The 27,330-nt window shown below is 36.9% G+C and overlaps 1 protein-coding gene across 7 annotated transcripts in view; it reads left to right on the top strand.

Moving 5' to 3' along the window:
• Window positions 1–27,330, top strand: part of DGKB (diacylglycerol kinase beta) — an 885,919-nt gene that overhangs the window by 188,761 nt on the left and 669,828 nt on the right. For 4 of the 7 annotated variants that reach the window (XM_044946500.2, XM_025290922.3, XM_025290919.3 and 1 more), the window contains exons 3-4: window positions 7,530–7,606; window positions 11,153–11,173. In XM_044946500.2, coding sequence (XP_044802435.1) covers window positions 7,530–7,606; window positions 11,153–11,173 — 98 coding nt within the window. The remainder of the gene's footprint in view (window positions 1–7,529; window positions 7,607–11,152; window positions 11,174–27,330) is intronic. The other 3 variants (XM_025290923.3, XM_025290920.3, XM_025290921.3) reach the window with 1 other exon arrangement.

Below are 27,330 nucleotides of genomic sequence, written 5' to 3'. Positions count from 1 at the left end.
CTTTACACAGTTGCAGCTATGCAAACCTACTATTACAGGGTTAAAACAGCTGCTGCCAAGATGCTTCTGACTGGGCACAGGAAAGATTTCTAAGCCACAAATCTTCTTTGTGATAAGGGGGAAAACCTCTGCTGAAAAGTCTAGATTTTGAAGGAAATTTTTGAAAACACTGAGTTGAGAGAACTAAAAGATGGTTTTTCCATAGTCCCGTGTAACATGAAGATTAAAAGCATTGGTGGCCTCCTTCAGGTTATTTTTCCCTGAAAACCCCATGTCCTCACTGAAGTAGGGACCCATGGAATTATCTAATTTGGCAAATAAAGGACAAGAGTATTAATTTATTATGAGTTCTTTAAAACTTGTTATTTTTAAAAAATGGCAAATGAATTTGACAAGTTGAAAAGTCATGTTGTTAACCTGTGGAATATGATTGTCTTCTCTTATTAGCTATGACTGTTATTTGGATGGTAAAACTATTGGCTGTCCTGTGTCCCCAGGTGAGACACTGGGGACTTGCCTTTCCAAAAGGCAAGTAGAGGTTGCCTTTGGGTCGTAGATCCAAGATCAGTAGATGGGTCCAACCCAGGCTCCTTTGAAATTACTCCTTTGCTCTGGGTCTCATATCACGTGAGGACTTTGCGTGTACCGTTTAAGGGGAGAGTGTCCGTTTCCCACCATCTTTCCTTTCTCTTGAATACCAGTCCCATTCTTCTTCAACACCAGATGTTCTGGGGACTTGTCTTTCTAGTGCAAGGCTTCCAGGGTGTGCCTTCCAGTTTGTGGGTCTTGACCATACCACATTTCTATCCCTTCTATAGTCTTGTGGCTTCTTTGTATCTGTGGTTTTATGAGATCTTTTCTGCTAGTCTTTAGATTGTTCTCATTGCTGTTTGCTCTGTAAAGAGTTGTAATTTTGGTGTGCCATGGGAGAAGATAAACTTCTACTCCACTATCTTGGCCCCTCCTGTTATATTTGTTGTATACATAGATGACATATTCTTCATCTGTTAATTTAAGTCAATAAAAAAATATAGACTATTTTCTTGTACTAGAAAAATAAGTAATATAATTTTCTGAACTCACAAAAGTCATGGACTCCAAAGGAGAAGACCTGGCTGTAATGGAAAATTCTATTACTTCTTTTTCTAGCATAAAGAGACCAGTTTTATGTTATATAAAAGAGTTTGGATCACTATGTTACTCTCTTTTATCTGTGAGACTTTGAATAATAATGGCTTCTTTAACCTTGATTTTGTATGTGTTAAGTGGGGAGAAAGTTTGATTAAGTAATAAGGTAATTTTGAGTTTTAAATAATTTAAGATAAGGAACTTTGCAATCTCCAAAGCACTCTACACATACAAACTCTAATTCATAGTGTCCATAGTATTCAGAGCATAAAGCAGGTATAGATTTTAAGAGAATTATGATGAGGAGCTCCACACAGGGCAAATTGTTGTCTGCTACAGTTCAAGGTGACCCTGAGAGTTTTACGGACAAGGTGTCAGATAAATATGGGATACACTATCCTGGAACTTGATATTGAAGGGGATGCTGGGTAAAAAGAACGTCATGAAGAAAGGAGGGGCTCTGAAATCATGAGTTGCCTTGGGAATTAGATGTCTGTATATTGTTGACAGGGAAGGCACAGAAAACGATTATTTGTAGGTAGCTGTAGATCATATTTTGACACATCTGTGATGCCAACAGGAGGAGCTTGTGCTTCAGTTCAAAGGCAAAAGGAAGCATTGAAATATGGTGATGTGTTTGAAGTCTGTTTAGGATGGAACACGAAAGGAAGAGGAATTTATTGGATACTTGACCCTTTGCTATACACAGTGTTTCCAGGTCTGTGTCATTATTACAATTTTAAGCATTAGAAAACTGAGCCACAGAGAGGTTAAATATATACCCAGGGACATTCAGACAAGAGTTCTGGAGCCAAGACTCAAATCCAAATTTATCTGCCTTTAAATCTTTCCAAGACTCCATGGGACCTTTGCAATTAATCTGACAAATGCACGTTGAGTTTTTTTGGAATAAGGAAGCAAAGAGGCAGTGAAATCACAAAGGAAGCTCACTTGAGATGCAACAAATATCTAAAGAGATATGAAACCTCCTGTTTTTCAGCTGTGTTTTATAGGACCTTTTAGTTTGATTCTTTTATTTTCTTAACATTGCCAAATACACTGATCACTTTATTTTTATGTCAGAATTATGTAAAAGGATTTAAATTTTCCTTGAAAATCATGTACACATTCAGAATGTTACTAGCTGTACATTTCTAAAATGTAACTAGTTTAGCTCTCATGGCATTAGATATTCTGTGACTCAGCCAAACTTGAAAGGATTCAGAGACTGAGCCCTTTAAAAGACTTCTGGAACAACTCATGCTGTAGAGCAGGTGTTAGAAAGACAAGCCAAAATCTCCTCTATCAATTCCCAGGTAGATTTCCTCCATTCAAGCATACATCAAAGGTATTTGCTGAACAAAATTACCCCTGCTTTTACACTCGGTACCACCTTTCTTTTTAGATCAGGCTAAGAGTGATGGCAATGGCGCCCCACTCCAGTACTCTTGCCTGGGAAATCCCATGGACAGAGGAGCCTGGTGGGCTGCAGTCCACGGGGTCGCTAAGAGTCAGACACGACTGAGCGACTTCACTTTCCCTTCTCACTTTCATGCATTGGAGAAGGAAATGGCAACCCACTCCAGTGTTCTTGCCTGGAGAATCCCAGGGAAGAGGGAGCCTTGTGGGCTGCCATCTATGGGGTCACATAGAGTTGGACACGACTGAAGCGACTTAGCAGCAGGAGTGATGGAAAAGACCAGCTAAAATGAATCCATTCTCTTTGTTGTGGTTATTAACATTAAACTACTTCCTCCTAGGATGGATATGCTAGTCAAAAGGCAGCAATTGGTATCCAGTGTTCTTCTCCAAGTTTCCTTTCCTAGTAGCCAGGGCCAGCTTTGAGGACTCTGGCATTAGCCCTGTATTTCAGAATTGCCTCAAGTCATGAGCCTCCTTGGCTTTGTAGGAGACTCAGTATTTTGTGCTGAGCATCTATGCTGATTCCTTATTCCAAGGGTTAAACCAGCTGTTTGAATCTGGCTGCCCAGTATTTCAGTTGTCAATCTTTTTGGAAGCTGGACCTTTGTCCCATTACAAATACATATTAACTGTGAATTGATCTCCCAGTTCACAGCTGCCTGCCTGTTTGGCTTCCTGCCTGGATTTCTCAGCCCAGAATCTGTCACTGTGCTCTTGTACTTGAAGCTCTAATATTAGCTGAACTATGACTGAAATTATATCTTTCACTCAGCTACTATCTGTTCATCTAGGCGTCACTTCCTTGGTATGTCTTCTGCTAGAGGGTAGGATGAATATAGTTATCCATCCTTTCTTCTCTTTGCTGCTCCATTTTTTTTTTTTTTTTTTGGTTTGTTTTTGTTTTCTGGAGGTGCCATGTGGCTTGTGGGATCTTAGTTCCCTGGCCAGGTAGGGAACTCATGCCCCATGCAGTTTAAGCTAGTGTTCAAACCACTAGACCACCAGGGAATTCCTGCCCAGTATTGTTTTAGACAGACATGATTCGGAGTTGACATAAGCAAAAAGTTAGCAATATTTATGATTATAGGTAATAGGGTGAAATCCAGAAAAGCAACTGATATACAAAATAAGTTAGTATGTAATTCTCCTATAAAGGCACGTAGCACACAGCAGTAGGCATTTCACAGTCTAGCACAATTTGGGAATCCAAGCAGATGTGTAGACAATTTACATAAGGGGATTCTGTTTAAAAAGCATGAGGCTAAGACAAGATACCTGGAATGCTTTGATGTTCCGTACCAAAATCTCTATCTATAGAAGGTTGGCTAGAAAAGTCAAGACCTCAGTCTTTGAAAGAAAGACTGGACCCAAAAGGAGTTCCTGGGACATGAATAAAAGAGCAAGTTAAGGTTCCGGGTTCTAAACTAGATTATGGAGTGGGGATTGGATTGTGGGTAAACTTCAGATGTCAAGACGTTAAAAATGGAACTTGAGAATTGGAAGAGGAGTACAAGTTGAGTTGATGGTGATTCATCTGAATATGAATCAGAGCTTCTTAAATTGTCCCAGACCCTGATCGTCACTGAGCCTCAGATCATGGAAAATGCAGTCATCGAAATAGAGATTTTGGCTTTTAATTCATTAGTTTATTCTTAGTGGTCTCCCTCTAAAACTATTCCAGTGTGAACTATGACCAGAAAACTGTTAAAAAGTGACAAGAATAAATTTGAAGGCTGTTGTCTTCTCTTGGGGCATTTATAAATGATTACTGAATGTGTTTTTCATTCCCGTGCATGCTTAAAATGAAAAGCCCATCTTCAGGTGGTATCTCTAAAGTTCTCTGTAAGGCCTGTGTATCAGAAACCAACTTTTTCTTTTTTCCCTTCAGTTTTATTATGGAGCCAAGCTGTGGTTAAAATTGTCCACTGGGATATATTCTATTAGGATTATTCTAGTTTTTACACATATGGATATATGTATGTCTATATATGTGTATGTCTCTATAGGTACGTACAGAAGGTTATACACCTAAATCCATAAGCAAGAGGAAGTAAAAGGTTTTGTCCTAACTTAGACTAGTGCCTTTATTATCTACATAGAAGGATTTGAGAATAAAGAATCAGCTTTTTATTCTTTTTAACATAGTACCTGGTCTCTGAAATAGTATAAGTTTCTGCCAAGGTGCATGTCAAAGCAATTATTGTAATTTGTTGTATTTTAGGAATAGCTCTGATCATTTCAATCAAAATATTTATTGCAATTCTATTGTTTAAGCTTTGTAATAAATTGAATGTTGTTCAAAAATAAAAAATGTTAATTTTCTTCTCTAGGGTCACCTACAATCTAGCAAGGGACGCAATAAAGCAATTTAACCTGGAGCACAGTATGGAAATTGCTAGCAAAATATATAATGAAAAAAATTATTTATAGAAAGCTGCACAGGCTTTAAGCATGTTATGGTGCATGCACACACAAACACTCACACCAGAGAATCTCAGCCAAAAGACAAAACAATCCACTTAAAAATGGTCAAAAGTCTTGAAGAGACATTTCTTTAAAGAAGATATTCAGATGGCCAATAAGCACTTGAAAAGATGTTGAAGATCATTAGTCTTTAGTAAATGACTACTCCAGTACAAATCGTAAGCATTTTATCCATCAGTTCAGTTCAGTTCAGTTCAGTCGCTCAGTTGTGTCTGACTCTTTGCGACCCCATTAATTGCAGCATGCCAGGCCTCCCTGTCCATCACCAACTCCCGGAGTTTACTCAAACTCATGTCCATTGAGTCGGTGGTGCCATCCAGCCATCTCATCCTCTGTTGTCCCCTTCTCCTCCTGCCCTCAATCCTTCCCAGCATCAGAGTCTTTTCCAATGAGTCAACTCTTCGCATGAGGTGGCTTTAGCATCAGTCCTTCCAATGAACACCCAGGACTGATCTCCTTTAGGATGGACTGGTTGGATCGCCTTGCAGTCCAAGGGACAAAAACTAAAAAATAGCAAGTTTTGACAAAGATACAGAAAAATTGGAACCCTCATACGTTTCTGGTAGGTGTGTAAAATAGTACAGCCCTGTGAAAATCTGTTTGGCAATTCCTCAAAACTTTAAACATAGAATTACCATATGACCCAGCAATTCTCTTCTTAGGCATATACCCAAAGAACTGAAGCATATATTTGAATAGAAACATGTATACATGAATGTTTGTAGCATTTTTATTCATGGAAAACACTCAATTATGTATGAGCTGATGAATAAAAAATAAAATGTGGTATATTTGTAAAATGTCATATTTTTAGCTGTAAAGAGGAATGAAGTACTGACATGTGCTACAACATACATTAACCTTGAAGACTTTATGCTAAATGAAAGAACTCAAACCCAAAGACAATGCCTTATATGATCCCTTTTGTATGAAATGTCTAGGATATGGGTTTCTTTTTTGATGTGAAGAAAATATTCTGGAAGTAGATGGTGGTCATGGCTACACAGTGTTGTGAATATACTAATAAACCAGTGACTCGTATACTTTAAAATGGTTCAAGTGGGAGGTTTATGTTCTGTGAATTTTATCACAGTAAAAAAGTACAGTCACAAACACTTAAAACTAAACACAATTTGCAATATAAAGAAAATTATAAATTCCAAATAAAAGCATAATTTGTAAAATATAGGCATCATGCACTTAATGGGCATCTAAGAGTGAATTTTCTAAGAGTTTTTCAAAAACTCCTTTGTAAATTAGTTGTTTTGGGAACTGGAAAATGTTTTATGGTGATTCAAATATAACTGAGTTTTGAGGGTAGGCAGGAAGGATTATATTCAAGTGCTGGGAAATAGTATCCATTCCCTATCCCCTAATAGAAAACTAAAAATCTGCCTATTTCCCACAGTTTAGTTTCAAGCTCATTTTATCATTGATATTTAAACTTGATTGAATATTTAAAGACAATGATACTTGTGTAATTTTCTTCTTTAAATATATTGTAATTCTTAGATTACTTGGTCAAAATTGTGGCGTGCTGCGATTCATGGGGTCGCAAAGAGTCGGACACGACTGAGCGACTGATCTGATCTGATCTGATCTGATGATAACATTATGTTAGCAGATTGAGTTCATACGTTTTTATTACATTTATATATAATTTTTAAGCTCATAATTGTGATCTTTCATGACATGATTTCCTGTGTTAATTCAATTCTTTTTTTTACCATCTTAATATGATGAAACTCCTTAAAAGTATAAAAATTTTGGAAAATCATAATTTAAAATGCTTTTGGTAACATATCTAAACGTTTTTCTTAATTGACAAAAGGTAAATTGAGCCTTATGGATATTTAGAAAATTCTCTCCTGCAAAATACTAAGATGTATAGTTTGCCTCTGGATGGATCCTATTTTTCTTATTTATCCAACAGGGCTATTTTTAGTTAATGGAGTGATATATGGAAAATGCACTGTGTATGGCAAAGTTCAACAAAGAATAGCTAGGTTTTCTGTTTTTCTGAAACTATGTCATTCACTTAAATGTTATAAAGAAAAGAAAGGGGAAAAACATGCTACTGATTAATTATTTGCATACTGATTCATATAGTAATAGACAGTGGCCCCATTCTTAGACAGAACATGTTTTCTTCTGTTTCTTTTCTATTTTCTTTCTTTCTTTTTCTTTTTTGCCACACACACAAGTTACTGGATCTTAGTTCCCTGACCGAGGATTGAACCTGGGCCCAACAGTGAAAGTGCTGAGCCCAAACCTCTGGACCACCAGAAAATTCCCATTTCTTTCTTTGTGTGTGTGTGTGTGATGGCCTTTTCCAATTATATATCCCTTCAAAAATGATAAAGAATGTTTTGCATATTTATCTTTAAATTTAGTATCTGGTGGTATTTATTTATATTTTAGGAAGTCTTTGTTTCTGAACTTGGTTATGCCAGCGTACTAGCAGATATAAACAATGTGTTTTCTATTTCTTATAGATTCTACAAAGAAATTAAAAGATGTTCTTGAAGAATTCCATGGTAATGGTGTGCTTGCAAAGTATAATCCTGAAGGGGTAAAGCCTTTTTTTTCTTTATTTAAGTTTCATATAGATGTTTGGAGGAGGGATTTCTTAACGAAGAGTTCTTGGAAATATATATTCATATCCAAAATGAAATTCATAATGAGATGCTATTCTGGAAGACACATTAAATGGTGTACTGCTTATTTTCATCCAAAAATGTTTTGCTAATGAAAATAGCATTTCTATATTCTATGCTTGGAAGTGTATAGCTTATCTATAATATATGCTAGGTTCTTTTCCTAAAAGTCAGGAAACACTTTTAGATAGAAAAAGAGAGAAAGTGTGTCTGACTCTAAGACGTACTTAATGTTAACTCAGCATCGGGGCAGGAAGTGGTACCTTGACTGAAGAAATGATGGATATAAGTGATCTATTACTTTAAAGAGCAAGCTTTGATACAAAGAGAGGAATTTATTCTTCTTATCTTGTTTTTGTCTGGTACCAGTAAGCTTTTGAGTCCCTGAAGTTCTTTCCCTATGAAAACGATGTACTGTCCAATTTCTTTGAAACCCCTTTCTTGAATGAATGCCTTTCCCTTCCTAATTATTTGTTAATAACCCTGTCTTTTATGTTAGCTGAGAAATGCTACATATTAAATGTTTGATCATCATTGCTCTAAGTTCTTTTGCAACTTTACCAAGTGATAGTTGGGTTTTATGGGAGTTAAACTGCCCAAATAGTTGGGTTGGTTGGGAATTAAAGCAAACTACCCAGCACTCTTTTACCTGGATGTATTATCTAGGTATTTAGACAGATTTGTTTGCTGATTAAAATGTGATTTGGCTTTTGTTATCATTGTTATTATGGTTTTGAATGTTTACAAAATGACAGTTTTTGGCTATCCTTAATATTTTCCTTCTCTGGGATTTATAGAACTAATGTTTTAGTCAAAACTCAATCTTTAAATTCTGACCTCCTTTTAGTATTTTCAATACTTACTATTTTTATTACAATAATTACTCTCTTTCCTGTTATATTTTTATTCTGTCTGCATTCCAGTACATAACTATACTTTTTAAAACTTTTTAACCTGAGATTTATTTTGTTTTTTTAAAAAATAAAGTTAATGTTTAGTGCCTACAAATGATGCAGAAAATAGACAACTTAAAGCCACTTCCATTTGCCGACATCATGGGGGAAACATCACTTATTTGCCCTCATTCTGCTCAGATTTTATTTTCCTAGATGCTTTAGAGAGAGAGAAAAATCTTGGCAGGTAAATTTGTAGAACTGAAAATCTTGAAGACCAAGAAAGCAGGGCTGAAGAGGTAAAAACGACAGCTTTACTGAATTGTTACAAGACCTCTAAAATTCAGTAATTATTTACATACTCAAACATAGTTGAAAACCTGCATGTACCTATTTATGTACAGAGAGAAAACCATTTTTTTTCTCCCTAAAGATAGTTGTCATCTAGAAATTCATTTGGAATGTGATCTTGTTTGCAAATAGACTTTTTGCTTCAATTATTTCTTATTCAAGGGACTCTCAGGACTTAATCTGACTGATAACTGGATTCATTGAGGTAATTACTAGATTGGTTATTAGATGCATATGATGTCAGCCTTCTCAATAATGTAATACCTCTCCATAAATGCACAGACTTGCTCTTGTAATGCATTATTAAAATAATGAACAGTTGAAAAACAAAAAGTTAGATCTTTTTAAGACTCAGAAGTATCTCTAATTTGAGTAAAACCTCTCTCAAATTTTAAAGTTGCTAGGTATTTTCCCTTCAGGAGAAAAATTTAAAGTTTTATGAGTCTTTTAAACACCAGTATGTATTTTATAAAAATCAATAGGAAATATTTAGAAATATTCAATGTTTAGAATTAAAACTTCAAGGTCTAAAGATTCTGTTTGGTATATACCTTCGTCAAGTTTATAAAAGTTTACTCTAATAGTAGGAAATAATTCATACTGTCAACTCACATGTGTGAAAATATCACTCTCTATTGACTGGTCAAGTTGAGCTCAGAGTAGATATAGTTGAGAAACTAATTAATGTTCACCTATACAAGAAAAACTAGGAAAGTGATTAATCTAGTCATGCTTTATAGTAAATGACTAATACTTTGTTTTCTAAAATAGACATAGTCTGTATCATCCATGGAAAATGTATTTTCAAAGAGACTACAACCTAAATATCTCTCAAATCATTTTCTCCTTTACTAAGTAAAGCTCCTTAAAGGGTAGATGCATTATTTTTGTTATCACTTGCTTGAATTACTGAATTATAAAAGCTGTGTACACAGACTTAATCCAATGAAAATGTGGCCTGTTTTAGTCTGTGTGAACAGAGAATATTAAGTGTAATGTATGGATGAATCATTTATTTTTAGTTCCTATGAGGAAATAAATGACAGAATCATAAAATATACATTTAAACAATGGCTTTAAAGATGTTTTAAGCATAAAAGCTTGAGGAAGGTCTTGAGATAACCAAATATGATGGTAAATAAAGAAACGCATTTTAAGAAAAGTAAAATGCCTTTCCCAAGATGTACCATCTAGGTTTGTGACAATAACTGTAATTAAAATCTAGATGTGTGTAATCTCAGTTTAAGATATTTCCTGTTTACTTAATTGATGAGGCCATTAGAATGAGAGGGAAAACCAGGGGATATGAGAAGGATGAGGGGAAGGAAAACGTATTTCATATGCATTGAATGGCATTACTTATGTATGAGCATGGCATGTTCCACTGCACCCAATTATTACTAAATCATACCCAGCAAGGTAAGAGATGCCTACTAGTTTCACGTAATCTTATGTGAGCAATGTAAAGCCTGTCATTATAGGTAGATTGTAATGGCCATCCATTCTTAGTGAGAAGGTTCATAGTAAACCAGTCAGAACATCGCAGATATAATAGATTCATCAGAGTAGTAGAATTTTGTAATATGAACATCAGTTTGTTATTGAAAATATAAATATTTTCATCTGGATTTAAAATTCCGTATCAAACTGTTTTGTTGGCATCTAAAACAATGGGAAGAAATTAAGTAGTGGCATATATAGAGAGAAATTAAATATTTACCTTTAAAGAAATGGAGAGAAGCTAGGCATGTTATTCTAACAGGAGGAATCATTCGAAGTGGAGAATAAGTATAATCAAATATACCTTTATATATTCTATTTTCATATTCTTCTCTGGAAGGTTTCCATTATACTGTATGTGTTATTCATTATATTTGCCTATGTCAATTAGACCTGTTTGCTTATTACATTTTAAGATTGATCTGTTCGATGAGTCTCAAGTTTTAGCTGGCATCAGAATCACCTGGGGTCTTCTTAAAATAGTTCGCTGACTTCCCACTTTAGTTTCTGGAATGAAGTTCAAAAATTTCTCTTTATCAGTTTCCCAGTTGATGCTGAAGCTATTTCAGAACCACATTTTGAGACCCATGCATCTAAAGTGTGTTTTCAAATCAATCTGTAAACTTGGCTTTGTAGTTACATTATCAGCAATATGAGATGATGAGTATAAATTATCTTACATTAACACATGTATTCTTTCTTTCCTTGCATGCACAGAAACAAGACATTCTTAATCAAGTAAGACATTTTCTTTTCTATTAAAATCTGTCTTTTCTTTCTTTATTCTGATGTGAGCTATGAATTTCTCATCCATATCACTGAGCTATACTTCTGTACCAGTGAGATGCATATATAAGATTAACTGTAATGCTTATAAAGATAAAAGTGACTGATATTTGTTCAAGTTTTTCAGACAGAGAAACTATACCTCAATAGAATCAAAAAGGGTCCAGAGTGCAGGCTTCAGTTTTGTAGACTCTTGAGCTTAATTTTTCTAATTTCACCAAAATATCATCAGGATTTGGTAAAAAGATTTATTTAATAAAAGCCTTAAATTATTAATTTATGATGAGAGATTTAACAATAGGATTTAAATGGAATTGATAAGAACTTTTGACTGGTCTACAATGCTATTAGCATATGTGAGGAAAATATGAGTGAAAAGCTCTTGATTTTCACTCTCCTGGGAAAAAGAGTAAACACATCTGTGGTTTCAACCACTCTCTCCTAGTCATGTCCATTTTGTAAAGGAGGTTTCAGGTCCATAGTTCAGTTGGATGCACAGAATGACAATACATTGTTGAGTTCTCTGAATGGATGTTTATATCCCAGTAGGAGTGTGTGCATGCAATTTTACTATTAATAAAATGCACAAGCTGTCTAAAACCATATTGTCTCCCTTGGACCATACTAGGTATGTATTAGCTGCTTATTTTTTAATTAAAAAATATATTTTATTGAAGTATAGTTGACTTATAATGTGTCAGGTACACAATTCAGTTATACATATATACATATATTCCATTTCAGATGATTTCCATTACAGATTATTACAAGATCTTGACTATAGTTCCCTGTGCTATACATTTAACCTTTTTTGCTTGTTGTGTATCTATTGTTTTAAATTAGAAATCTAGCATTCTATTTATATTAAGTCAAACAAATGGGGTCAAAATGTAGTAAAAATTTTAGCTAGGAAAAAATTCATGTTTTCTAAAACATATATATTATACATAATACACAAAAGAAAAGGCTTTTTTCTAAGCTTGATAGACTTAGAAAGAACATCAAAAAAAGAAGAGATAGAGAAATTGGAAAACATAAACTAAATGAAATGGAAGCATTGAGTATGAAATAGAAAAAGTGAAATAAGCTGGATAAAAAGTCATCATGTAGTCCAGTTGCTTTTAAATATGGCTACTCATTAGAAATGCTGTCTAGAGTTTTGGAGAAAAATGTACGAGCTGCTTTATACTCGCTAGTTTCCATGTTGTTTCAATGACAGGATGCACTGTAGTTTCGTCCCTCACATGTCCCAGTATGATTGATTACATCAGAATGAACTGCACTGACTTAGATGCTGACCCTATATATTACACTCTCCTAGGTTGCAACACAGCTTAAATGGAAATTCATTGGTGTTGATAATTGTTACTAGCCCCTTTCAGACCTGACCTCTCAGGAAACCTACTAGCTCCCCCAAAGGCAGTTTCCATGAGGTCTATGTTATTAAGCGGCAACTCCCATGGACAGAGGACCCTGGTGGGCAACATTTCATGGGGTTGCAAAAGGATCTGACATGATTTAGCAACTGAACAACAACAACCACTTCAGAATAAGCAGTTGTTTTTATGAAGCAGGCTCTAGCTTCTGAAGGGCATTTGTTGTGTACTTTGGTTCACAAACAAACCATCCCACACAACCCGCCTTCCCGCTCCAGGCTGTCTGAAACTGGTCGCAGATGAGCCTGTCTCTGTATGGCATCAGCCTAGTGAGCTGCCTCCTTCCTATTCCTTGTTCAGCCTTTGCTCTGGATGCAGTTTAGCAGGGAAGCCATTTCAGTTGCAGAGTATAAACAACGTGGAAAGCTGAGGGTAGCCCAAGGGAAAAAGTAGTATGAGCCATGCATACTTATTGCTCTCCATGTGTTTTTTGTCTATCGTGTCCTGTGAGTGTAAGATTTTCTTTTTATATTTCCTGTCAGTAGATGATTCTTGGCCCAAGGCTGAGTTAACTTTTTATAGCTCCCTGGGTATACCTTATCTTTGTACTCAGTACTCTGTACTGGGTTTATGCTAATGTGCATACCCTTTATATTCAGAGAAGTGAGTTGCCTCAATCCCTTAAGAAGAAACCTGGGAATTCAGAACCTACATTGTGTAGTGTTGCTGCCTAATGTATATTTTAAATGCCTTTAAAAAGGATATTGATGCTATTATAATTAGTAGCAAAGATAAACACCCTTCTATTTTAAGCTATAATTGTCCTTCCAGAATCAAATTCAACCTTTGCTATTAAAGAAACCACCTTGAAAGTATAATAGAGAAAATACAGTCTTAGGAATCCAACTGAACTGAGTTCAAATTCCACGTCTGCCACATACAAGCAGGTCTTAGACTAGTTACTTCATCTCTCCTGGCCTCAGTTTGTTAACCTATCAAATGAAGAGAGTATTGCCTCTGCTTAGTTGTTGAAAGGGTAACATTCTAAAGTAGATGTAAAATATTTAACCCTTGTGTCTGACAGGTGTTCCACTGATGTTTCGAGGCAGTGGTTGTTGGTCACACTGTAGGGAGCAACAGGCTTTCAATGAAAGTTCTGGAGAACATATAAACAATAAAACCAAGAATATCTGAGATATCCCAACCAATCCTAGAACCTCAATTTTCTCACAGCCTCAGTGTTTCTCATCCAAAAAGTCAGGAGGTATAACATGGTGACTCTGATGTCTTTTTCCATTGCTCAATTGATTTCCTTCTAAGGTATGAGTGGAGAACAAGTAATGTGATTTGCTTCCTCCACCAAGCCTCGTTGTGGTCTAGAATGCTGTCCTGGTGGTAGAGTTAGGGTGTCTGTTGTCCCCCACACCCCACAACTGCATAAATGCAGGAACAATTAGTTAGCAAGGAATGGATGTAACCTGTTTACCAATATTTCTGCTTCACCTTTACCCTATTGCTATCAACACACTTTCAGTCATCTTCCTCCTCTTATCAAACTTATAGCCAGAACACAGTTTTGAAAACATACCATGAAATGGAAGAATAAAATGCCTACTATCATCTTGTCATTAACCTAATTTTGATTATGCATTATTTATTGTTGAAATACTTTGTAACTTTTATTTCAACACGTGGCCTCAGTTTTTATGCCCTTGATACTCCAAGAATTGCTCTCGCATGGAATGGACCGGGTCCAAAAATTTGAGAAAATATTTGCATAGCTCCTTGTGAGATTAATTAGTTATGTCATAATTAAACAAATCAATTTGAATAACTCCTTGCAGGTTTCTAGTAATTGCACTGAGGAGCAAATCTCATCATTTCCAAAAAAACACACTGTTTTATATCTGTGAAAATATTTAGAATTTGAGAATGGACCATCTGCCGCATCTTATCCTAAATTGCAAGCTTAATGATTTAACTGCTTAAAGTGACTAGGTGATATCTGTCACAGTCAACATGTCACAAATGATCCATTTTTCCCTTAATGTTCTGTAATAAATATACAGAAATTTGAAAATAGGTAAATATTTAGAATATATAAGATGTAATTATACTAATTGCTTCCAATTGCTTTTTCTACAGATGAGCTGCTAAAACAAGCTTAAATACTTTGAAAAATAGGCTGGTAACTCTTTAATTTGATGATAAGCACTAACTTTGGCATGTAGTAAACATTCTGTATAGGTTACTCTTTCATTTCTTTTTTTCTCCCTAACACCATACACAAAGATAAACTCAAAATGGATGAAAGACCTAAATGTAAGACCAGAAACTATAAAACTCTTAGAGGAAAATATAGGCAGAACACTCAATGACATAAATCACAGCAAGATCCTCTATGACCCACCTCCTAAGGTAATGGAAATAAAACCAAAAATAGACAAGTGAGACCTAATTAAACTGAAAAGCTTTTGCGTAGCAAAGGACACTACAAACAGGTTGAAAAGACAGAATGAGAGAAATTAATAGTAAATGGAACAACTGAGAAAGGATTAATCTCCAAAATATACAAGCAGCTCATGAAACACAATACCAGAAAACAAACAATCCAATCAAAATGTGAGCAGAGGACCTAAGCAGACATTTCTCCAAAGAAGACTTGCAGATGGTCTTTCAATTTTTTAATAACATTTATTAAATAATTCATATAAGAGTTAAAACAGAAGAAAAAGTGATGTTGGGAACTTCAGGTGATCTTTTATACTTGTTTAAGGAAAAATAGGGGCTTCCCTGGTAGCTCAGCTGGTAAAGAATCCACCTGCAATGCAGGAGACCCCCGTTTGATTCCTGGGTTGGGAAGATCCACTAGAGAGGGATAGGCTACCCATTCCAGTATTCTTGGGCCTCCCTGGTGGCTCAGACAGTAAAGAACCTACCTGCAATGTGGGAGACCTGGGTTTGAACCCTGGGTTGGGAAGATCCCCTGGAGGAGGGCATGGCAACCCACTCCAGTATTCTTGCCTGGAGAATCCCTGTGAACAGAGGAGCCTGGTAGGCTACAGTCATGGGTTTGCAAAGAGTCAGGCATGACTGAGTGACAAAGCACAAAGACAAATAGGGAAAATTCTTTAGGTGCTTGCTACACCTGTCTGAAGGTTATCTGAAGGTTTGTCTGTTGTGTTTGTTTGTATGCTTGCATCAATAGGAATAGATTTTTTCAGCAGGAATATATTTAAGGATATTAGTGGAAAATCTGGACATTTGTGTATAAGGACTTAGAGTGTCTAAGGATTTTAAGGTTTTTTTTAATAGGTAAAGGAAATGATAAATGATATTCTTAAGATCAATAACCAGTAATGCTGAAGAAGCTGAAGTTGAATGGTTATATGAAGACCTACAAGACATTCTAGAACTAACACCCCAAAAAGATGTCCTTTTTATTATAGGGGACTGGAATGCAAAAGTAGGAAGTCAAGAAACACCTGGAGCAACAGGCAAATTTGGCCTTGGAGTACACAATGAAGCAGGGTAAAGGCTAACAGAGTTTTGCCAAGAGAATGCATTGGTCATAGCAAATACCCTCTTTCAACAACACAAGAGAAGATTCTACACATGGACATCACCAGATGGCCAACACTGAAATCAGACTGATTATATTCTTTGTAGCCAAAGATGGAGAAGCTCTATACAGTCAGCAAAAACAAGACTGGGAGGTGGCAAGAATACACAAAAGAACTGTACAAAAAAGATCTTCTTGACCCAGATATGATGGTGTGATCACTCACCTAGAGCCAGACATCCTGGAATGTGAAGTCAAGTGGGCCTTAAGAAGCATTACTACGAACAAAGCTAGTGGAGGTGAAGGAATTCCAGTTGAGCTATTTCAAATCCTAAAAGATGATGCTGTGAAAGTGCTGCACTCAATATGTCAAATTTGGAAAACTCAGCAGTGGCCACAGGACTGGAAAAGGTCAGTTTTCATTCCAATCCCAAAGAAAGGCAATGCAAAAGAATGCTCAAACTACCTCAGAATTGCACTCATCTCACCCACTAGTAAAATAATGCTCAAAATTCTCCAAGACAGGCTTCAGCAATATGTGAACTGTGAACTTCCAGATGTTCAATCTGGATTTAGAAAATGCAGAGGAACCAGAGATCAAATTGCCAACATCCGTTCAATCATTGAAAAAGCAAGAGAGTTCCAGAAAAACATCTATTTCTGCTTTATTGAGTATGCCAAAGCCTTTGACTGTGTGCATCACAATAAACTGTGGAAAATTCTGGAAAAGATGCGAATACCAAACCACCTGACCTGCCTCTTGAGAAACCTGTATGCAGGTCAGGAAGCAACAGTTAGAACTGGACATGGAACAACAGACTGGTTCCAAATAGGAAAAAGGAGTACGTCAAGGCTGTATATTGTCACCCTGTTTATTTAACTTATATGCAGAGCACATCATGAGAAACGCTGGACTGGAAGAAACACAAACTGGAATGAAGATTGCTGGGAGAAATATCAATAACCTCAGTTATGCAGATGACACCATCCTTATGGCAGAAAGCAAAGAAGAACTAAACAGCCTGTTGATGAAAGTGAAAGAGGAGACTGAAAAAATTGGCTTAAAGCTCAACATTCAGAAAACGAAGATCATGGCATCTGGTCCCATCACTTCATGGCAAATAGAAGGAGAAACAGTGGAAACAGTGGCTGACTTGAATTTTTTGGGTTCCAAAATCACTGGAGACAGCGATTGCAGCCATGTAATTAAAAGACGCTTACTCCTTGGAAGGAAAGTTATGACCAACCTAGACAGCATATTCAAAAGCAGAGACATTACTTTGCCAAAAAGGTCCATCTAGTCAAGGCTATGGTTTTTCCAGTAGTCATGTATGGATGTGAGAGTTGGACTATAAAGAAAGCTGTGTGCCGAAGAATTGATGCTTTTGAACTGTGGTGTTGGAGAAGACTCTTGAGAGTCCCTTGGACTGCAAGGAGATTCAACCAGTCCATCCTAAAGGAGATCAGTCCTGGGTGTTCATTGGAAGGACTGACGTTGAAGCTGAAACTCCAGTACTTTGGCCACCTGATGCAAAGAGCTCATTCATTTGAAAAGACCCTGATGCTGGGAAAGCTTGAGGGCAGGAGGAGAAGGGGACAACAGAGAATGAGATGGTTGGATGGCATCACTGACTCAATCGACATGAGTTTGTGTGAACTCTCGGAGCTGGTGATGGACAGAGAGGTCTGGTGTGCTGCGGTTCATGGAGTCACAAAGAGTCAGACGTGACTGAGCAACTGAACTGAACGGAAGATCAATAAGTTAAAATTTCTATTTATTAAATTATTTCTAAAGCCAACAGGAATAACAGGCTTGCATTCAAGAGAAGACCAGGTATACATTATTGAAGAAATCCAATCAAATGATGAAAACTGGAATGGCAAGATTTAGAATATATTTCAGATATGTGGTCAAAAGGAATAGGTTACATTTAGAATATCAAAAAGAATTATAGTCAACTCAGAGTTTTCAAGATTGTGGAACTGAGATAATTATACCATCACTGTTTATTTTTGTATTGGTTTTGCTTTTTTGTCTAATTATTAGCTTATTGATAGACTAGTCAACAGAGTTGATGGTGACTAACCAGTTGTACTAGATATGGATACTGGAAGATCAAAATCTGCCTATAGAATTATACTTAACTATAACATAGAAGCTTTTCAAATCAGAAATATTCAGCTCCTTGGCAATAAATAGGAACCTTTGACTTTGGGCACTTTACTTGATTTTTCTGAGGCTCAGAAAATTCATGTTACAGCTTTTCTGTCTATAAAATAGGAGTGATAGTCACATTTGCTCATGGAGTTATTGTGATTATTTGCCGGGGACCAGCCCCGGCTGATCCAGGGTATTCGAAGGAGAGACGGCTAGGCGAGGGTCAGGGAATAACTGCTTAATTACACTTTAATTAAGGATACAAAGAGTAATAGAATAAGGATAGCTCAGTGAGGAAATTCAGTGGAGAAAAGCGGCTGAAATAAGGATAGCTCAGTAGGAAAATTCAGTGGAGAAAAGAAGCTGAGTGGCTTGGTTTACGCGGAAAATCAATATAACCTGTGACACCAGGTTAGCTCTGACCACGGAGGCCGCAGGCGCCCTCTCGAATAGCGGAAGGTGCCCCACCTTAGACACCTTCTCGAGTGGGTCTTAGAAGCCCAGGCAAATAAATGGTCGCAGAGGACATCCGCGCTCCAGATGGACGCTCAGCTGGAATTTGGGAGAGATAGTGACATGGGGAGACCAAGTTTCAGTGAACAAGGCCCGCACTTTATTTTCCAAAGTAGTTTTTATACCTTAAGGTATGCATAGAGGATAATGGGGGAAGGGGTGGAGTCATGCAAGGACAGCAGTTCCTGGTTCTAATCTAAGCCAGGCTTTCAAACTTATCATATGCAAAAGTTCAGGTGATTGACATCATCTTCTGGCCCGGAGGCCTGTTAACATTTTAAGAAACTTATTTTTCTCTAAAGGTGATTATTCCAAAGTCAGGCACCAGCCTCCAAAAAGCATTGGACAAAGCTGCATTTTACATTTCTATACACCCATTATATCAATCAATACACTGCCAAAGACACAGTAGGTAAGGAGTATGGAGACTTAGCAGCAAACATTGGCCCAACAAGTGAAAAACCCTTCACCAATACATTTTCTAATCAATCTTTTAACTACTCAAAGGAATCTGTGTTTAGGCAGTTTAGAACATCTCCTGCCTCTCACAGTTGGGAGGCTCTGAACAATCACATGTGGCCGGAAAAACCCATTCAGGCAGGCTAGAGGATTTCCAAAGGAGTTTGTAGGTTGAAACACTGTCACATCCAGGAATTATTAACTGGAGCTGTAAGCTAACTCTCTTTTCAGAGAGAGGTAGTGGGGGACAGCCCCCCGTAAAGTCAGAGGTGTAGGTGAAAGCACAAAGCAGAAAGTAGGCAGACTCTGGTTTTGGGGGTAGATGCTCGAGAATTTCCAGGGGGACTCCTGAGGCCGATCCCGCCTTTGCGTATGCCGAGCCTCCTTCCTCATGACCTTTGTCATGGGCGGAGTGCCTCACGCTGGCTCCCGGCAGTGATAGAATTCCAGTTGAGCTATTCCAGATCCTGAAAGATGATGCTGTGGAAAGTGCTGCACTCAATATTCAATATGCACTCAATATGCAATATGCCGGCTCCCGGCAATTATTGAAGTATAGCATATACAGAACATACTTAGTGCAGTTCCTAGAACACAATAACATTAGGTAAGTTTCCATATATACAACAAACACTTTAAGGAAATTCTAATTTTATTTTTCCATTTATGGATAATAGAGCATATTACTGACTATAAAGATTGAAAGGAGAGGTTGAAGGCTTTAAGAAGTAGTTCACAAAAAAAAAAAAAAAGTGAGGATAAACATATAAAAAGTGAGAAAAGCACTTCGAACAAAAATTATTGGATTGCGTCCCAAATAATGCATGTATATTATGTATCAGATATTGCTCCCAGGTGGCTCAGACAATAAAGTATTGGCCTGCAGTGCAGAAGACACGAGTTCAATCCCTGGGTTGGGAAAATCCCCTGGAGTAGGAAGTGGCAACATTTTCCAGTATTCTTGCCTGGAGAATCGCACGGACAGAGGAGCTTGGTGGGCTGAGGTCTATAGGGCTGCACAGAGTCGAACACTACTGAGCAACTAACACTTTCACTTTTACCTTCATTGTATCTGGACATGTGGAAGAAATAGAAATGGTCAAGATGACCTTTGCTACCAAGAAGTATCAAGTAATTAAATATAATTTACAAATTGCTGGCAAAATACTTCAACTAGGGAATCTTCCCTGTAGCTCAGATGGTAAAGAATCTGCCTGCAACGCAGGAGACCCAGGTTCGATCCCCGGGTCGGGAAGATCTTCTGGAGAAGGGAATGGCAATCCACTCCAGAAATCTTGCCTGGAGTATGCCATGAACAGAGGAGCTTGGCGGGTCACAGTCCATAGGGTCACAGAGTCGGACGTGACTGAGAGATTAACGCTAAACTACAAAGGAATTCTTAAGTCCTGAAAATAATCAATGAATTCCCTGACCCCCTTGTAGACTCTCAGTCCCTCACTCTCACATGCAAGCTGAGCGTTTCCTGATCTGTCTTCTACACCTTGTCATCTTGATGTTTCTCCCAATAATAACCCAGACATATTTGGGCCTTGATGGATTAGAAAGAAGAGAATTTTTAGGATAATATGTATTTGAAATCATTACAAATTTTTTGTTATATTATCAATAGTTTTGTTGATTTAGTTTTATTTTAATTTGCTACAATATTACATATATATCCATATGCTATCATACTTTAAAATAATCTCATTTGAGATTTATTAAAACTATATATTCCTGGTCAAAAACTTTTTGCATTTATTCTATTTCACAAATTCTTACCATCCTACCTGAATCAGTTTTCTTTCTTGCTAGATGTCATACAAAGAGGTATTACGTGAAATTGTGCTTCTTTCTTTGTTTTTGCTATTCCAGTGTCCATACTTCAAATATATCATGATAACCTGCAATGTAAAAAATTATGTTAAGCACTCTGTGGTGCAGAGTTGTGCTGGACCTTGTAGTCTAGCAGGGAACAAGAGATACTTGTAATTCTGCCTGTATACATACCTGCGTTAAGAGACTCATTTGGGAATTTTTAAAAATTAATATATTTTTTTCATTGAAGAATAATTGCTTTACAAAATTTTGTTATTTTATCTTAGACATCAGCATGAATCAGCTATAGGTGTACATATGTCTCTTCCCTCTTGAGCCTCCTTCCCATCTCCCTCCGTGAAGATGCAAGTATGCAATCCTTAAAAACTTTAGATGCATGGTTATTCACAAAATCTTTATTCTGTTTTATTTTTCGAGGAGAAATAACTTTTAGAGCGTTTGGCGTGTGGTTCAGTAATAACTCACACCAGTTCAAGTGACAACACTGAAGCATAGACAAGACAGCGTCCTACGAGATGAAGGTGGAGTCTATTTTTAAAAAATGGTACAAATGAACTTGTCCACAAAACAGAAATAGAGTCACAGATGTAGACAACAAATTCATGGTTAAGGGGGTTAGAGGAGGAGGGATCAATTGGAACGTTGGGATTGACATATATTTATATATATATATACTATGTATAAAAGAGATAACTGATGAGAACCTTCTGTATAGCATAGGGAACTCTGCTCAATACTCTGCAGTGGTCTATATGGGAAAAGAATCTAAAAAGAGTGTTTATATGTATATGCATAACTGATTCACGTTGCTATACACCTGAAATTAACACAACTTTGTAAATCAACTATACTCCAGTAAAAATTTTTTAAAAGAGTAGATTTCAGCCGAAGTACAAAATTTAGTTGGATACAGACTCTTGATCACAAGATATACTGAAAATCACAGTAAAAGTAACCCGCTTAAAATTTTTCTATTATGCGCATTTCATAATTACTAAAATAATTTGGAGTATCATTGTTTGTTGTTCTTGCCATTTGCCATCTCTTACTGAAAACCACATGTCTATTTTTCTCTGTGAGACTTAATAGATGTTAGTTTTAAGTAAAGACTGGTACAATTAATAAATTATGCACTTCTGAGGTAGTGAAGATAATTCCATTTGCCAAAATTAAGTTTTAAATATCCAATGTGAAGTTCACACTTTCACTCTTTCTCTTTAACGGAAGTTTCTCCATGGCAGTGTAGGAGACTATCAAGGAGTGCTCTGAAATCTGAAGTAATGTACAGTCTATTGCAGAATCAATTTCAGTACTGCTGCTGCTGCTGCTAAGTCACTTCAGTCATGTCCGAATCTGTGTGACCCTATAGACGGCAGCCCACCAGGCTCCCCTGTCCCTGGGATTCTCCAGGCAAGAACACTGGAGTGGGTTGCCATTTCCTTCTCCAATGCATGAAAGTGAAAAGTGAAAGTGAAGTCGCTCAGTTGTGTCTGACTCTTCACGACCCCATGGACTGCAGCCCACGAGGCTCCTCTGTCCATGGGATTTTCCAGGCAAGAGTACTGGAGTGGGGTGCCATTGCCTTCTGATAAGCATAAGCAAAGAGATATTTAAAATGTAGATTTTCTTTTCTGAAAATATTTTAATATCAAAATTATGTATTTAGAATCTCAGAAAGTTAGCCATACTACATATTAATGTATATGTTTTGGTTCAGTAACCTTTACATCAGTGTTTGATTTAATATAATTAGTTAATGATATAAATTAGTTATAAATTTACATATAATGATACAAACTAGGAAAATTGATATGGAAATTGTCAAAGAATTACTTTCACCATTTAAGTTACTGACTAACTTAAGTTACTGCCTACCTCATTGAGTTCTTTCGCTCGGTACCCAGCAGTATTGTATACATAGTAGGCACTCAGTGAACACTTAATGATAAACGAATTGCAGTAATTTCTTTGTTAATAGTTTTAGCTACTTAATCTTTGATACTTCAGTGATTCATTTTTGTCTTTTAAAGATCACCTATTAATCATCTGTGTATGCAAGCTCATTAGCAATTGTGAAAATTGGACTTTTTGTCTGATATAAATGTTATAAGATCCTGTTATATAAAATGATCCTATTATTATTAGTCTTCCTATTCTACTGTGATCATGAAAGTGTTAGTTACTCAGTCATGTCCAACTCTCTGTGACCCCATGGACTGTAACCCACCAAGCTCCTCTGTCCATAGAATTCTCCAGGCCAAGAATACTGGAATAGGTAGCCATTACCTTCTCCAGAGGCTTTTCTGGACCCAGGGATGGAACCTGGGTCTCCTGCATTGCAGGCAGATTCTTTACCATCTGAGCCACCAGGGAAGCCCTATTATGATGATACGATCCTGTTAAAATATGTTAGATCACATGATTTCCTGCTGCAACCCTCCAATAACTGTTCCTCTCACTCGACTTTAAAGCCATAATGGTTTATTTTTAAAATTTATTTGTTTTTATTTACTTATTTATTTGGCTGTGCCAAGCTTAGTTGTGGCTTGTGTAATCTTAGTTCCCTGCCCAGGGTTTGAACATGGGCCCTCTCATTGGGAGTGTAGAGTCCTAACCACTGGACCACCAGGAAAGTCTCACCATAGCACTGTATTGATGGTCTAAAATGTTTTTACAGAGTCTGCCCCCATATACACACCACCAAAGATCCTGCCCTTTACCTCCTCTCTGTAATTCTAGTCCGTCCTCAATCCTGCTCTAGTCTCTTGCTTTTCTTCAGTACCTCTTATAGAAAATCCTCTAAAACAAGAACATCTTAATGCCTCAGGACATTTGCACCACCTGTTTTTATCTCTCTGGAATGTTCTTTCTCCAAATATGTGTGAAGCTTGCTCCCTCATCTCATTTCAGTCTTTATTCAAAGAACAGATTCTCATTTCCTAATCATTAGGTTTAAAACTACAAGCACCACCCCCAATATACAAGCATCTTCCTTCTTTATTTCTTATACAACATTTAATTGGGCTACCTGGTGGTAGCACTCGTGGTGAAGAATCTACCTGCAATGCAGGAAAAGCGGGAGATGTGGATTTGATCCATGGATGGGAAGATCCCCTGGAGAGAGGGCAGTGGCAACCCACTCCAATATTCTTACATAGAGAATCCCACAGACAGAGAAGCACGGTGAGCTACAATCCATAGGGTCACAAAGAGTTAGATATGACTTAGCACATATGTACACACTACTTAATACCTTCAGACACTATACATTTAAGCTATTATTTTTTTTCTTATTCCCTTTATTAGAAGATAAGCCCCCTGATGGAAGGATTTTGCATGTATCAGTAACATTTTTACCCCATGACCTAGAACAGAGCCCATTACAAAGTGGATATATGCATAATGTACATTTGCTGAATATGAGAAAATCTTCATCCTGAAACTGCCAAAATAAATTAATGATAGAGTGACGACATTTGTTTTCATTCACTTTGAATCTACTTGGATGAATACCAGAGTTATTTCTTTAGTATTAGCAGGAATTTAAACATCAAGAATCCAGATGGTCAGATAGAATAATGAAAGGCACATAGAAATGTGTTTTGAATTTGTGCCAACTTGGCAGCAAGCTCTGAGCAGCTTCCCGAGTTTGTATTCTTTAGAGATTCTATCTCCCTAAATAGTCTGTGGCCGCTCCTTCAAGTTAAAAAAAAAATGAAGAAAAAACAGTTTTCAAAATTTTAAATATAATTTGGATTGTGTGTCTCTGAACTTCCAGCCAATTTGATTTTTGAGAACTCATTTAGTTGTTTGATCCTACTTTTTGCGTTAGTGTTTCATTTCTATTGCTATGCATATAAATGATTTCATTCTATTTAAAGGTCACGCTCTTCAGAAACCAATGCTAATGCTGCTACATGACAGCAGTAGAAAATAAGAGATGTAAATTTGGAAATATTCTGCTAAATTGTGAGATAAGAAAAATGTACAGATTGAGGATAGTATCAATGTATGGAAGTGTTAATACTCTGGAAAACACAAAGTTTTAGAGAAGATTGGAAAATCTTTTGCTAATGAGAAGTAAATGACTTAACCAGGAAAGGCATTGAAGATTAATTCCTTAATGAACATGAAACACTGAAGCAGCTGCCTTTTGGCTTTGAAGAAGTTTGGGTTTTACAACATTGTAAGCTGTGTGTACAGAGAAGGCAATGGCATCCCACTCCAGTACTCTTGCCTGGAGAAGCCCACGGACGGAGGAGCCTGGTGGGCTGCAGTCCGTGGGGTCGCGAAGAGTTGGACACGACTGAGCGACTTCACTTTCAGTTTTCACTTCATGCATTGGAGAAGGAAATGGCAACCCACTCCAGTGTTCTTGCCTGGAGAATCCCAGGGACGGGGGATCCTGGTGGGCTGCCGTCTATGGGGTCGCACAGAGTAGGATACGACTGAAGCGACTTAGCAGCAGCAGCAGCAGCAGCAGCAGGAGCAAGCTGTGTGTAATGACAGGAAATGTAAGAGAAAGGAAGTTTGCTCCTACCAACACTGTAAAGAAGCTAGAGGAAGAAGCTGACATCATCGCTAAAACTTCAGTCATAAATAGGATGACATCATCTTGTGGAAATCATTTAAGAGCTAAGGAAATTTTTATTCTATTCTTATGTCTATGAAAGGCTTTTAGTTATTTTAAAGTAAGTTAATCTCTTTTTAAAGGCTTGCTTTCTGAAGGCAGTCATTTGCCAATGTTGCCTGACCCAGAACAATTACAGCACAATATCTAAGACACAAAAACTCTGGGTTAAATTTGGAAAAATGCAATGAATTTTCTAATTTTCTGAATCAATAGACTAGGGCAAATTAAGGTTATAAAAGTCTAACTTCAAATCAGTGCTTCTTTTTATTTATTCCCTTTCCTTTTTTAAACTATTTATTTCTTTTACATCCTTTATGCCCAAAGGTACATTAAGTGCTTTACATCAATTTATTATTATGTTGAGGCAGCACTGCTGAATGGTTCATCTTATATGGAGGAAATTAAGGTATCGAGGTGTCAGATAATAAAAACAAGCTATTTTTTTGCTTGCTGAGCAAGGGAGAGCTACGACATTCGAGCAAGTTCAAAAAAGTTTTCCTGAGACCTGAAAAAAAAAGCATCAAGGAGAAATGTATTCCTTATTAAGAGAGATGTCATACATTAAGTTCACTTTTTTTTTCTTTTGGACTGGCTATTTTCCTGGTTTTCATCATTAAATCACAGGCACCGATTTCAAGGATGTTCTATGTGGGTGATGTAGGGCTCTATAAAGGGCATAAACACACTTGGGATGAGGCAGAGTTTTCCTTAAAAGAGCAGATGCATGTCTTGCCCCAAATCACTCAGGTGGTTAGTGGAGGTATTGGAATATGAAACAAAATTGTTTTGTTCTGGAGTCCTGGTTGTTGTTTTTGTTGGTTGGCTGTTGCTGTTTTCCTGTGTTAAACCCTTGACTTGAAAGACTTCTGTTTTAAAATAGAATCTTACTGTAAAGGAAGACCCAGAGGAAAAAATTCAGTAATTATAGTCCTTTGTTCACATTTAATTACCAGATTTCTCAAAAGCAAAAACAAAGGAAAAGCCAATAACAAACAAATAAAAATGCCCAACAACAAAGAAAAGTGGACCATGTAATTATCTATTAAATGCAAATGGAAACATTTATGTTGATGTGGTCTAAGATTCATTCTTCCAGTATTGTTGGGAATTTTTCCTAACAAACTAAGAGATTGTTAATATAGATGAAGAACTTGAGTCACAGAGAGATTAATAAATTGCCCGCTGTCACACAGCTGGATAGTGTTGGGTCAAGAGTTGATCCAAGGAGTCTGACTTCAAGACCATGCTTCTATCATCTGTTTTCAAACATAATGCTGACTTACCATAGGGTACAGAGTGAAGAGATACTATACGTAACTTTGATTTTAATCATGATACTTGTGAATATGTTTATCACACAAATTTCCTATAACTTCTTGAATTAACTCCTGGTTCCCTTCTTTACTTGTTGTAGCAAATGCTTTCTGAAAGTACTTCAGCTGAGTGATGCTATTCTTTAAATATTCATGTTATTCATAGATTTTAGTTTCGTGGTTCAGTCTGCTTGTAGACTGCAGTCCATGGGTCACCAGGAGTCGGACACAACTGAGAGACTGAACTGAACTACTA

This window comes from Bubalus bubalis, chromosome 8, assembly GCF_019923935.1.
Source record: "Bubalus bubalis isolate 160015118507 breed Murrah chromosome 8, NDDB_SH_1, whole genome shotgun sequence".
Taxonomy (NCBI): Eukaryota; Metazoa; Chordata; class Mammalia; order Artiodactyla; family Bovidae; genus Bubalus; species Bubalus bubalis.
Note: the sequence above shows the minus strand (reverse complement) of the source record. Positions and strands in the feature narration are given on the sequence as shown.